Genomic DNA, 14,370 nt, shown 5'->3' with positions numbered 1-14,370 from the left:
AAAAAATGTCCTCCAAATTTTGGGGACAATTCAAAAATGTTGGATACAGTGAGGCAAAACTGGGCTATTTTCGGAGAAAATTTTGAAAAAAAAATGACCCATCCATATACCAAAATTGGCCTGGCCTAGAAAAGGGGGCCATTGATTTACCAAAAGGCTGAACATGCGACACGTCCCATATGGTCATCCTACTGATTCAAATGTTTTTTGCAAACATTTAAATAACATAATATTTTGCGGCAAGGAGTATCTTTAGATAATTATATTCAGCTCCATTTCATTATTCAGTATAATGTACAATCTTAAGATTTACAATGGTAATATAAAATATACAAAAGTTTATACATGCTGACATTGGTCCATTATAAATATATTACGTTTTGTTACCTGGAGAGTTTTGATCTTATGTCTTACCTCTTTTTTCAACCAAATCGATGGTAATAACTCTTGTAGTGAGGGATCAACATTTAACCACAAATTGCCCCAGGCAAAACTCACTTCCTGGGAACCATATACCACACAAGGTCATTTTTATTCAACTCATTGACCCATTTGTGTTTACTGTCTCTAGCTATAGGCCTAATGACATCCTTGTGATCTGGTCAACTCATTGACAGATACAAACCTCAGGAGGGAATTCAATTTTTGATCAATTCTCTTCAGGTAGTGAAACCACAGATTATAGACTGTATTAAAACACAAAAATTTACACATTTCCTTTCAAAACCAAACAACTGAACAAGCAAATTAACAAAATAATTGTTATTACCTTACGCAGGGGTCAACTTTCAAGGTTAAAATCCATATATCAATGTATTCCTCTCATAAGGATTCAGAAAAAGTATAGTTTGACCCATTTCTGACATACATTTCTTGAGTTGTAAGGTAAAATATGACCGACTTTGAAATTTTATAACTACATGTTGCGTGATTAAGCGGTAATCTTAGTTTTCTTGAAATGAGCAATTCCCCCCAAACTTTCCTTTTTTCTCCATTTTTGATATATTAGTCACCAGGGTTTTAGTGATACTTGGAAACAAAAATCTTTTTGTTGTAATTATTTCACATTATTGTCTAAATTAATGAGACTACAAAGTCCACACAAATTTTCCCTACCAAAAGTGATACCCTATAAGCTCCTATAGATTGGGTTGTAACAGGCAAAGTAAAAAAAAATCCCCATTATATTGTTATCAGTTGTGTAACTGTAAGAGGCAGAAGCTTTTGTAAAATCATTTTATATGTTTCTGATGGGTTAATTAACACCACACCTGTAATACCCGAAAGAGTCGCCTAATGGCGCTATGGGCTCCCTTGACATAACTTGGATTTAGGCACAAACTAAAAGTACCCTCCCATAATGATAAGAAATTCCACCTGCAAATAAGGGCAGATACCCTTAATTCTTGTTGGGATTTTCAGAGGAGGGAACTCTTTATTTGTACATGAAATTTACCCCAAGGCAAAGGAGCCCAGGTGCACCATTAGGCGAACCTTGACAGTATTGATACTTGCAAAAGGCTTATTGGATAGAAGCAAATATATTGCCAATGTCAATATGAAAACTTCAGAAACATTTTCATAAAGAAAAGTTTACACCTGAAATAAAAAAGGGAAAAAAAATCAAAATCCCTAAAAAAGGAAGCGGGCTGGGATGCAAAACATAATTTTTTCACTTGGCCTTTTTAAACCAGCTCCTTTTGATTTCTCAGGAAGAAATGCAATGTCCTCTGTGGGTCTCCAGTGAACAGTTGCATAGCCAAGGGGGACGGAAGGTTTTCCTGTGAGACATCATGCCCATCTCTGGATACTGACTGCTGTCTGTTATATTTTAGATATGTGTACATCCATATCAAAACCAGCACCCATCCCAGTCATGTTCATTTTCAAATCCTGGATCCACCAATATGCACCAATTTGCTACACTGTGGTCCAAAATACCGTAAAACCCCGTCTACAAGCATATAGTGTGCTTCTGATGAAAGCTACATTAATCCAGTCGCCATTATGGAGTTTGAGCAAATAAATTACAGATCCAAGCATATGCAAACAAGTATTATTTTAAGACCGATCAATTGTATTGGTATATTAATGCTTGCTTCGAATTAATTAAGCAAAACACTATATATGCTTGTAGACGGGGTTTTACGGTATGTACTTTTCTTCTAGTATCTGTATACCAGTCCAATGTAATGACTCATTACAGTGGTAATGTAAATGGATCTACACTCCAAAAGTTAGCTTTGCCATGATAGTTCATTTTAGCTTCCTGCTGTTAGCAATGCATTCTGGTCTATTGTTACCTCAAGTACAGAAATCATCATTTTTCCTTTGGTATCTGTATACCTTGGCACTGATCCATGATCACAGTAGGCCTGGGGAGGGTAAAATTGGGGGGCAAGAAATTTTTGGCAAGCCGAAAAAAAGGGGGGGGGGCAAGCAATTTTTTGCAAGCCAAGAGGGGAGGGAGGTCAAGCAATTTTTGGCACACATTCATGGGGCACCTTTTAAATAAAACACTCTAAAAAGGCTTAGGTGAACAGTACAGAAACGCTTTAATATGCAAATTTTCCTGCTCGCATCATATATCTAGACCATTTAAAGGTTTTTTGGCGGGCCGAGAGGGGGGGCGGCAAGCAATTTTTGGGCGGCAAGCAATTTTTGGCAGGCCAAGAGGAGGGGGGGGGGGGCAAGCAATTTTTGGTTGGCTGTTCAGAAATTTTCCCCCAGGGGGGACTCATAATTATTGCACAGCCCTTACTACAGCTAAAAAATTAGCTTTTTAATTTCACAAGTTCATTCTGGCTCCAATGAACTATGATATATTGTTAAACCTCCAGAAATTTGCCTAATTTTCATCTGGCATCCAAATTCGCTGTCAAGGTGATGTAATAAATCGGACTAACTACCATAGTAATGGATGAATACAATTTTGACTACGGTATATCGCCCTGCACTACAAGCAGGTTGCACTCATCACCTGTGTATATCTGCAATCATAGATTGAATATAATACCAATCTTTTCGAAGATACTTATCTTACAGGTGTAAGTGATCAGAATGATATGGATCAATGCATAGGTACTGTGTGAACGTTGTAATGCAGGGCGATATAGTTACAAATTCTATTCATCCATTGCTATGGTAGTTAATCCGATTTTAATGTCACTTTGACAGCGAATACCTTGGCTCCATTTACTATAGCTCAAAAGTTAGCTTTGTCATTTCTTGATTTCAGTCCTGCTTTCTGTTCGCTGCACTGCATTATGGTATATTGTTACCTCATATCCAGAAATCAGCATTTTTCTTTGAAGTCTGTATCTACCTTGGCACTGAACCCTGGTCTTATATAATCAGTGGCCATATAAGGCATACCATTTACTACAGTTCAAAAGTTATTTTAATATCTCAACTTTTGTCTAGCTTCCTGTTGTTGGCAGCAATGCATTCTGGTATATTGTTACCTCAAGTCCAGAAGTCAGCCTTTTCCTTTGGTATCTGTATACCTTGACACTGTATCATCTTGCCGGCTGCATAATGGCCACACCTGATGCATTCTGGGATGTCTGCACCACATGCCAACTTGGCCAAGAATCCTATTTTGAGAAAATGCAAAAAAAATAAATTAATAAAACAGCACTTATCCACGCTTTCTGCATACTCAGATTCCTCAAAGCGTGCCATGGGTCAATATGCTGCCAAGCCCCAAAAGGCAACGCAAGTTGACCTCAATGCTGAGTGTAACAGACAACAGGCCCGGGCTGATACCCTGCTCTTTACGAAAAGGCCTGCAACTTTTACATGTCCAGATATTGCTCTTCTGGTACATGGGACCACCATTTTACGTGACTCTTCGAACCACGGCACCCTATGCACCCAAGAAAACACAAAATTTTTGCACAAGAATGTGGATTGCAATATGCATTACAAAGTATATATCATCATTCAAAACACAAACATGAAAGGCTATTTCCATTCCCTGCTTTTATCGCGGGGGATTGCGCCCCCAAAGCCCCCCCCCAAAAAAAAAATGGCACAAGACACATTTTGTACTTATAATATAATAATAATAAATAAGCATTTACAATGCGCCATTTATCTAGAAAATTAAATCTAATCCGAGGCGCAAAAAATAAACCCAGATACATATACAAACAAGAATACAAGTATACATGAAAACATAGTTAACAAAAAGTATAGCTGAATGAAACAAATCAACTATCCCAATTATTAGCTCAATATGACAATTTCATACTAACATTCTTATATATACTAACCTCCAACAAATGCATCACCAGCCCCACATGTATCCACTATACAAGCCGGAGGGACTGCAACTACTGGGTACTCAGTGAGTTTTGAATCTGAAAGGTATTATATGAAAGAGAATTATAAAATTGATTGTGATAAGTCAATCGTTATCTAATTAATCAGGCAGGCTGTTAACTTACTATTCAACCACCAAATCACTAATGCTTAAACCACAGTGGCATTCGCCATACATAAATTCGCCCAGTCCCATATATGAAATTTTAAAAAAAAGTGAATTTCAGTTTGGCAGAGGTGGGCCTCAAACCCACGCCGCAGCTGCATACAGAATCTCCCAGTCCAGCACGCTAATCCATTGGACCACATGAGTTGCTGGTAACCAGATTGAATTTTAAACATATGTGACCCGGCAGCACAAACGAGCCGTAAATTCCCTAAATTGTATTCTGAGTTACGGTGTAAAATGTGTACGAAGGTCATATTCATCGGTAACTTAAGCTGGCCCGACATCCGTCTCATTTCGATAGCCAAATACTAATCAATAATCCTATTGTTGAAGTGGATAATAAGCTTCTACTTTAGATGGCTATAGAACTTTTAATAGCTCTGGTCTTTGTTTGCTTATATTGCTAAATCCTGTTCAAGTGGTGGGTTACCAGGCATTGTATTTTGTACAGGTATGCATAACCAACAATTAACAATGAGAGAACTTTCTTAAGCCTCGTTGACTTGGGGATGATTTGAAATGACCGCCAATTATGACTGTTTGATATTTATTGCCAACAATGTGGAAAAAGAGATACCCGGTACACATAGAAACGAAAAAAGCTATAATATTGTTGAAGGAGCAAAGTTTAACAAACCATAACCCCGCTTCTGGATATCGTTTGAAGTCAAATGATATACCATTTTTAAGTTTATGATGTTTATTTTTTAAACACGAAATAAAACAAAATTGACCAGGGAGGAATTTACGGCTCATTCGCCGTGTACGGTCACATATAGGTTAACTCCAACATTTCTCGGGTATAGAATAGAAATACAACAATACGTGTATTGTGCTGCGCACAATACATAATATCGATTTTGACTGCATCGTGCAATGTATAGGGAGTCTGCCATTTTCTTGTAGGCCTATAGTCTCCAGAGTATAGACGTTGGGTTTCCCCCAGTTTATTCAAGATTTTCACATAGAACCCCCAAGATGTTTTTAGAAAATGAAAAATTAGATTACCATAAAAACGATACAGTCATCTTTATCGGGGTTCTATGTAAAAATTACATAGATTTTTCATCATGAGTCATTTTTTGAGCATTCATTTTCAGTAAATTCAAAAAATATTTTGACGTATATCAAATTGAAAGAAAATTCTCCCCCTCCTAAACAACACCAACTGTACCACAATTGGATATCACAAATCGTGCAGTTAATATTCATATATTCCTTTATACATAGAATGCTTCAGTTTTTATGCAAAAAATATTTCAGCGAAAACCCGCCCACTCGGCTATTTTATAAAGATAATCAGACTTCCCTAGAACATGCAATAATTAGCATTAAAACCAAGTTGTTTTAACGCATTTTAAAAACACTTTGGCCCGATGGCGAAGGCCGCTGTGCGCTTAAACCCATCGATTGAGTGAGACTGAGAGAATAAGTGAATTAATCAATACAATATATATGAATCCAATCAATCAATCAATCACTCAATCATGAATCAGTAAGTCACTTGCTTATGACCCATTAACTCACTCAATCCCTAACTCACTTGCCTTTCATCCCACACCCACCTTTTTCAATGAACCAATAACTTGTTCATTCACTCACTTGCTTCTTCAATCAATCACTTAATCAATTTCTAACTCATTCACTAACTTGCTCACTTAATAAATCTGATGACTCAAACAGTCTTACCTTTTTTTCTGAATCAATCACTAACTCACTTTCTCATGCACCCATGTATCCACTTGCTCACTCAATCATTAACTCACACCTTCAATCAATCACTAGCAAACTCACCCACTATCTCAATCACTAACCATGCTAACTCAGTAACTCAAACAATCATTCCCTTAACCCATCACTAACTTCTTTTTTACTATATTTGTCTGCAACAGACAAGACTCTTCTTGCAATACCATTTAGTAAGAAATGTATAGGTGAACAAGCCTTCTCTGTTGCAGGCCCATCACTTTGGAACTCACTTCCGCAGCATGTAAGAAATGCCGGTTCAATTGCAGTTTTCAAAAAACTCCTGAAAACTCATTTGTTTTAATCTGAATTTGTATTTTTGCTTTGTATTATATTTCATGTGGTATTATTTGTTGTATTTTGTATGGCGCCTTGATCATACTGGATATTGCGCCTTATAAGAATTAAATGTATATGTATATGTATATGTATATTGTATCCACGAAATCACTCCTTCATTCCCTGTAAGAGTGAGTTCATGTGTTCAGTCTCCTTACTTTCTCACTCATCCACTTGCCATTAGATCAATCAATCAATCAATCAATCAATCAATCAATCAATCAATCAATCAATCAATCAATCAATCAACCAATCAATCAATTTCCTGATTAACTGATCAATCTCTTTAATATGATAATACTCACCATGATATACCACAGTTGATTTATTGCCTTGTGTGATTACTACAGTACACGGTTTACCCCTTTGCTTCTCAAGTAATTGACCAACTTGAAAGACTATTTCCTGAGTAGTATTACAATCATTCTGAAAATAATGCAACAGGGGAAAAGGAAATCAAATTGATTGATTGATTAAAGAAATGTAACAATAGCTTGGTTTATATTTTTGGATGCTACCCCTCTGACGTACTCAAACAGGACACTGGATTATAGATTTGGGAACAGCCATAGGACATGTACAGGAGCTATATATGGACGGTGTGCCATTGTGGTTTGAGAACACCCCTCAAGCAAGTGAGCAAGGAAGCAAATTCAGCACAGTCACATCAATATTACTTTTAATTAACATATATTTGACATGATCAAGGGGAATTAGTCACATATCAGCAATTTCCAATAATAAGTTCATTACATCATTTTCTGGCAGTTTACGAATACTACATTTTGATGCAAACTTCATCAAAATCAGACATCTGGTTACTGAGTTATGAGTAATTTATTAAAGGCTGAAAACAACATAAAACAAAAGAATTTGTACACTGTTTTTGCCAATATCTCAAAAAAAATATTAGCGACACCCAACTCACTCCCCTTGATATGTCACATATTATTATCAAGTACATGTATTATGCTATTCCAGTTGAAATCCATACACCCACTATAAAAGACATGCCACAGGAGGTATGGAGTCACACATTCAGGTAACTCCATTTGAAATTCACACTCCCTGTTTGGGAGATTAAGGGGGTACTACACCCCTGGCCAATTTTGTGCCTATTTTTGCATTTGTCTCAAAAATTATAGCACATTGGTGACAAGTAAGATATGTATATTATAGGGGCAAGGATTACAACTACTGTAATGAAAATTCTGCAACTCAAAGCAAGTAGTTATTGATTTATTGATCAAATATTGGGTTTCCCTCATTTTTGACTGACTCCACAACTGTTGTCTGTGCTGAAATAAAATTTCCATTGCAGTAGTTGTAGTCCTTGCCCCTATAATATACATATCTTACTTGTCCCCAATGCGCTATAATTTTTGAGAAAAATACTAAAATAGGCACAAAATTGGGCAGGGGTGTAGTACCCCCTTAAGGTCATATCTTCCACAAATAGAGGTGTATTAACTGGAATAGATCATCAAACTGCATGTGTTACCTTTAGCTGTAGTTCTTTCTCTAGTGCTTTTACTTCCTGGAAACAAAACAAAAAAGAAAATTAATATCATAAACACAACAAATGTGGCCTTACAGAGTGCACACCAGTAAATTCAAATCTCCTATATCCTTGGAAGAAAAATCATTGTTTCGAAAAGTGAGAAAGACTTAATGCAATACATTAGAAAAGGCTTAAAACACAACTATTAGGCCCTGGTTCGTATCTATTCCTCATTTAGGCCTGGGAAATAGATTGTACATGAAAAAATTAGCAGGATTTGACTTTTTATGAAGATTTGGCTAAACTTCCAAAATGTGTTACACTGAGCTGCCTGTCTTTAACTGACCTTCAACTTCCAGAAAGTGTAAGTTTTGAAGAACTGATGTTTTCTGGACCCTGTTTGTACAAAAAGTCATTGGAGGCTATTTACTGGTGTGCACCCTGCATACTCAGAGATGCAGTACCACTCAAAAGCCTAAAACTTATTTACAAACCAGCCTAAAATAACATGTATTTATTTTCTGTTTGGGAAGGGGAGGGCAGAAGTCCCAAAAAGCAATAATCGATTTGGACATCAATTTGGACTTCAAAAAACAGCTTGAATTCAACCGGAAAACTGGAATCTTTGCTTTTTACATTTGCTTAAATTTAATAAATTATGCTCTGATGAGGCAGGGTTGCTGGTCATGATAATTAGTGAATGATACACTTGAATGTTAAAATAAAACATCCCTGCAGGATATAGAATGGATAATTTGATAATTATACTCACTTCTTCATTTCCAAATAAAATATCAATATATGGAAAAATCTCCTTGATTCTGTCCATTGCTTCAAGACATATGTATGGAGCTGATAAATTGAAGCAAAATTTCTTTCCTTCTTTATTTCCTGAACTTCCAGCTAAAAGTTTGCCACAATCTGGCGATGAATGGAGAAAATACCCCTGTAGAAGAAAGAGAGAATTATTTTTTGGTAAATGTTTGGAATTTTATAGCAAAATAACAAAGTGAAAGAGGTGCACTCATCGAAGTCTTTATAGGTATGTTAAGTTAATAGATGGCCCTTTATTTACAGGCTTCTGGTCTGCCAAAGACACCTTATTTCAGCTTGCTTCATATATGCCCCACAATTTTCATTTTCATGTCAATTTTGGCTTTTTATCCAAGCACCAGTCAGTACCCATGTGGGTACTACTCATTTGTAATCATGTGTAGAGAGGAACCAATTAAGGTATGATATCTTCCTCAAAAAATATTCAAGACATCATGATGGGCTCAAACTCGCAATCTTATAATTACACCGAGTCCTTTGCTCTACAACTCCACCACATATCCTCTATACCATTTTTCAGCCTGATGTGGCGCTGTGACATCAATGTGTTTAGGCAGCTGTTTCGCTCGCACATCTATGCTGTGTCTTTTTGCCTGCGTGTGTGTATGCCATCGCTTTGAGCAAACGTAAGTGATTTAACTCTGCACCCAGGGTGAAAAATGGTTTACCAGCATTTTTGTCAAATTTTTGTACATTACCTTTTTTAACCTAGGCAGGTAATGAAACATTTACAAATGAAAACGTGAAAATATGATACCTACTGTTACATAAAGAATTTGTGCCTGTACGATATGTTGCCAGTTCTCTGGCTGCTGGAGATGATTCATTGAGTAAGCTTTGGCTGCTGCAAACTCCGCACACAAACACCTGTACATTTATGTAAACAGAGAAAGTTTTTTTCAGTGATTGACGAGGTTCATCTGGTCTATTATTAACCAGTTATTCACTCTTCAGGGTTCTTTGTCATGACCAAAGATAAACCTTTTGTTTGTGCTGACAGCTTAAAGGCTGCTCCAAATATCTGGAAAACATATTAAGTTAGGAGCTGTAAAGTTTGTTAGTATATAGAGGTGAACAATAAATGAACATTGACTTGATTAAGCCTACTTAATTGGGTTGCCCTTGAAAGTTTGCCTGGTCAACTGGATGGGCCTTTAAATTACTTCTGGCTTTCTAAAAGGTTTCTGGTTTCTAAAAAAACTTGAATACACCTGCTCCAAAAGAAAGGAATCACTCACTGAGATAAATAAACCTGCTATCACAGATCATGTGGAAAGGGCAAGCCACATAATCGACTGAGACAGTTCATCAATCCTATAGGAAGACAGAGGAAAATGACAACAAGGCAAGATGGAACAAAGACTCATGATCCGTAAGAGGAAAAAACACCATGAACAGAGATGAGGGGACATTCTTTGTGAGTCACATAATGTGATCCTCTGCTCAAGGCTAGTGGAGTTAGACTAGTGTAAAGACTCTGTCTCACTGAATAAAGCTGTAAAATCCTTCAGCAGAAGATTTCTGTAGACTAATTCCATGCAGTTTATAGATGAGTTGACTTCTGACGTCAATGCCTGATAGTATGAGCACGCATCATCACAATTTCCATTGTCTTTTGCCTGGCAGTATGCGTGCGCATCATATTTTGGTCAGGGCTCGTGTTTTTAAAACTCCCGTCACATCACAATAAGGCTATTGAAAGGTGTAGTGGTTGCATGGGGTTCACTCAAGCATATCGACATACCAGTCCCTTGCATTTGTTGATAAACATTGAGGTCAACTCATCTACACACAAAGGATAAAGCCAGGTAGGCCAGTCAGTCTTACCTATTATTATCAGTTATAAGGACAGCACACCTTCCAGTAGCTAATTCTTTATGCCTCTCATAGCATACACATACACCTTCTTGCTCAGCTTTTCCTTGTAGTATATCTCCAAACTTATCCTTCCCAATGCAACCAAACAAGGTAGTAGCTTTTGGTGCTCCTAGAAGCCACTGTTTTTAATAAAGAGAATAAAACTTTGATGAAGTTAATAAAAAAAAATGCTAAATTTAGGTGATGCAAAAATCCAACCCTGTTTTATGGGCGGATGGACAGTTTAAGTAGGGTCAGTCACACCGTAATTTTTTGTTTTGGGCTAAAATGACCCAAAATATCACCAAAAGCGAGAAAATTTGGCAAAATTTTATGATTTTGTTTGCAAACATACATGTGTAAAAATAAGATTAAAGGGATGATTGGAATGTCATCTTTCTCTGGAAAAGATCTGACATCAAGCCAGATAATGGCCAGACGGTAACATGAGTAGGTTTATTTCACCCTGAACGCATGGATAGTCTTGCAAATACAAGATGACTTTCTCAATATTTCCCAATATGCCATCAATTTACTACAATTGGTATCTAATGGTCAGTTTATACTCTATACTCTTATTTCCGCATGTGTGTGCAGCTTTAATAGTCTATTCATGCATGACATATGACCAGTGGTAGCACTAGAACTAAACACTCCAGTGTCCGCAGGGACCCCCGAACTTGCAGAAAATTAAAAGTAGGGGGTCCCGAGTAGAGTTTGGTGAGTCCGAGTTGCACAAATGCAGCATAAATAGTATATGTCTGCAATAGCGCTAGATTGAAAAACTGGGGGGTCTGCAGGGACCCCTGAACTTGCAGAAAATTTTTAAAACATGGGGTCCGAACTCTATTTTGGTGGGTCCGGGACCCCAAAAAGCAACTTAGCGCTACCTTTGCATATGACTGTCGTATGTCCACCTAGTTTTGCAAATTGGGCCCTGACTTCTACCTGCTCTTTACTGCTAGATATCAAAATCCAAAAAAAGTCCAAATTCGACATGCTCATTGTTTTCTTGGAAAGGGTCACATGTGGAAAGTATAACATAACAACAAACAAACAAACAAAATGATTAAGTTACCTGTGCAACCCTTATAGTATTCTGTGCTGCTCCACCTGCTACATATGTTACTTCATAAGTGTTAACTGCGTCATCATACAAGGCACTTTGAAACTTGTTGGCTTGGACAGAGTCATTGGCACCCAACTTGTACCTGGGAAAAACAGTAAATTAGAATGCCAGATATGACATGTCAAATGTTGCCTACTATGTACAGTATGAGATCCGAATTCATGGAGGCCAAAGGAGGCGTTTTTGAAAATGGTGTTACTATAACTTTTATCATACAAACATTTAATTATCAGATGCTGAAAACTTGGTTCTATAGTTCTGAAGTTTTGTGATGTCTATTTCCTTATGTATTTTATTTTATTGTTTTTTTTTACTCCATATTTTTCAAGTGGACCAGATTGTGTCACATATTAAACCTACTTAACCTCTCATGTCACTACATGTATACAGTAGGCCCTACACTTGGTTCAATTTGTATCATATAATTGAATACCTGAGTGGAAGAAGGGCCCAACTCCAATTTTGTACAAAAATGAGTTAGACCCAGCATATTATTGCCAACAGATTGTTCTTCCTTGTGTGTGAAAGATGAGCCAAAATCAACTCTCCAAAATAGTCTTTCAAGTACACTTAATCATGGTTTTCATGGAAGAAAGGCCCAACTCCGTGGAGTTGGGCCCTTTTTCCACAAATATTGGGTTAAAGAGGAATTTTGTTCATCCATGAAATCTGCTTTTCACTACAATAAACTTTCTTGACATGCTTCTACTTGTGCAATTAATGGATAATTGCCAAATTTCTGTAGCTATTTATAACACATCTGCTTACGGAACTGGCACTTGCAGTATATTAGTGGAAGAAGGGCCCAACTCCAGTTCAGATTAAGACCTGTACCGTTGCCATGGAAACATCATATTTAATTTTGAATATATGAAATATTGTATATTCATGTATTAAAGGTCCCCTGAAGAGGAAAACATTCTGCCTATAAAACTTTTCAAAATATTTAGTTTTTTCCTAATATCTCAAAAACAGTTTGGATGGAGTTGGGCCCTTCTTCCACTCAGGTATTCAATTAGGCATGATGCGATGACAAAGGCAGTTGATCCTGGTCCATATGGGGGGGGGCATACCTCAGTTCCAATAACTGAAATTCAGCATAGCAGTCTTTCACATCATCTGATGGTAATATGTACTACTAGCTGAGTTTGCGTTCCTGGAACTGGGCATAATATGCAACCTATATTTTCCAGTAAAATCAAGCAAGAGAAAACAAAAACTACCACTGACATGCTGTAATTAATCAGCCCTTGTTTGATTTCGTTTCCCCTATTACCCACCCCATGCATTCGATGCTAGAGTATGTTTGCTATCTTTTTCAGTCATTGACATTTTTTGCAACAGATGTTATTGATTCTGTTAATGTTGAAATTTGGATGAAAGTAATTTTCATGAGTCAATATCTTTTGAATAAAGATAATTACATTTCCAAAATTCTGAACAGTCCAAAATTTGGATGAAGTGCAAAAAAACAACATTTTTTATGTAATCGCATGTCGTGATCAGCTGTGTTTACTTCTGAACTTCCATTACACGGTGTTGTGCTTCAACGAATCTGACTAGATTTCAGGGTTCGATTTAGAAAATAAAATTTACATGCACAACTCTGATTTTTTCTTCAAAACGGGCTGAATAACACAAAATTTTGCATGCACATATTCTACATGCACAGAGCTAAAGTTACATGCATTTGTGCATGTAAAACACCTCTAAATCGAACACTGCTAGATTTCAAATGTAACAGTCTCTAGCCTCGAATGTGAAGCTTGTCGGTGAGCAAATTTGTGGCTCGACTTCTCAAGCAACCCTGGAATGACCAGCTGGATAGTGGTTACGCCCTCAAGTGTTGAAACTTACTTATTTAAGAACTGTGTATCAACTGTTGCTGACATATCCAATAGCGGAATTCCAAAACTGACAATTACGTCCTGCCTCAATGCAGCCATTGTGTCTCCCTGAAAATATATGAAGTCAAAGAGAGACGATAACAAAACAATTCTATTTAAAGGTACAAAAGTGTTGGCCTGGTCAACTGGCAGGTTTGTGCAGGAACTAGATACCAATTATTACAAAATGTTTATGGATTTGGGCAGGTAACCTTGTCCTTAGATATCACAATGTTCTTTTAGGGCCAAACAAAAATAAAATGATGTTTCCGGTAACATGCTCTGAAAAAATTGGGACGGAAGGAAGGAAAAAAATTTTATTTTATAAAAAATTTTTATTTGCACATACTGAAATTTCGATCGAATTTAACACTTGAAGGCTAGCCAACAGAAAAACAGTATGACTCAGGGTCTCAATTGCAAAAGCTCTTCTCATACTTCACAAGTGTGCCGTACTGTCCAATATCATTTAGCTACCCTCTGTCATTCACTGTTCTGGTGAAAATAATATTTTGAAATGACCATAATCAGGGGTATAGAAAAAGTAAGGAGTCCAAATGGACCCTCTTATCTTAAATCCAAA

At 36.9% G+C, this 14,370-nt stretch overlaps 1 protein-coding gene across 1 annotated transcript; it reads right to left on the bottom strand.

Annotated features, from left to right (window-relative positions):
• Nucleotides 1-2,760: 2,760 nt before the first annotated feature.
• On the bottom strand, nucleotides 2,761-13,851 carry LOC140169030 (uncharacterized). The gene is made up of 9 exons (XM_072192316.1): nucleotides 13,759-13,851; nucleotides 11,851-11,983; nucleotides 10,743-10,912; nucleotides 9,677-9,782; nucleotides 8,854-9,027; nucleotides 8,082-8,117; nucleotides 6,886-7,006; nucleotides 4,278-4,364; nucleotides 2,761-3,596 (listed from the first exon to the last, which is right to left on the bottom strand). The coding sequence occupies exons 1-9, from the start codon at nucleotides 13,845-13,847 to the stop codon at nucleotides 3,466-3,468; spliced, it is 1,047 nt and encodes a 348-aa protein (XP_072048417.1). The 5' UTR covers nucleotides 13,848-13,851; the 3' UTR covers nucleotides 2,761-3,465.
• Between the last annotated feature and the right edge of the window lie 519 nt (nucleotides 13,852-14,370).

This window comes from Amphiura filiformis, chromosome 14, assembly GCF_039555335.1.
Source record: "Amphiura filiformis chromosome 14, Afil_fr2py, whole genome shotgun sequence".
Lineage (NCBI taxonomy): Eukaryota > Metazoa > Echinodermata > Ophiuroidea > Amphilepidida > Amphiuridae > Amphiura > Amphiura filiformis.
Note: the sequence above shows the minus strand (reverse complement) of the source record. Positions and strands in the feature narration are given on the sequence as shown.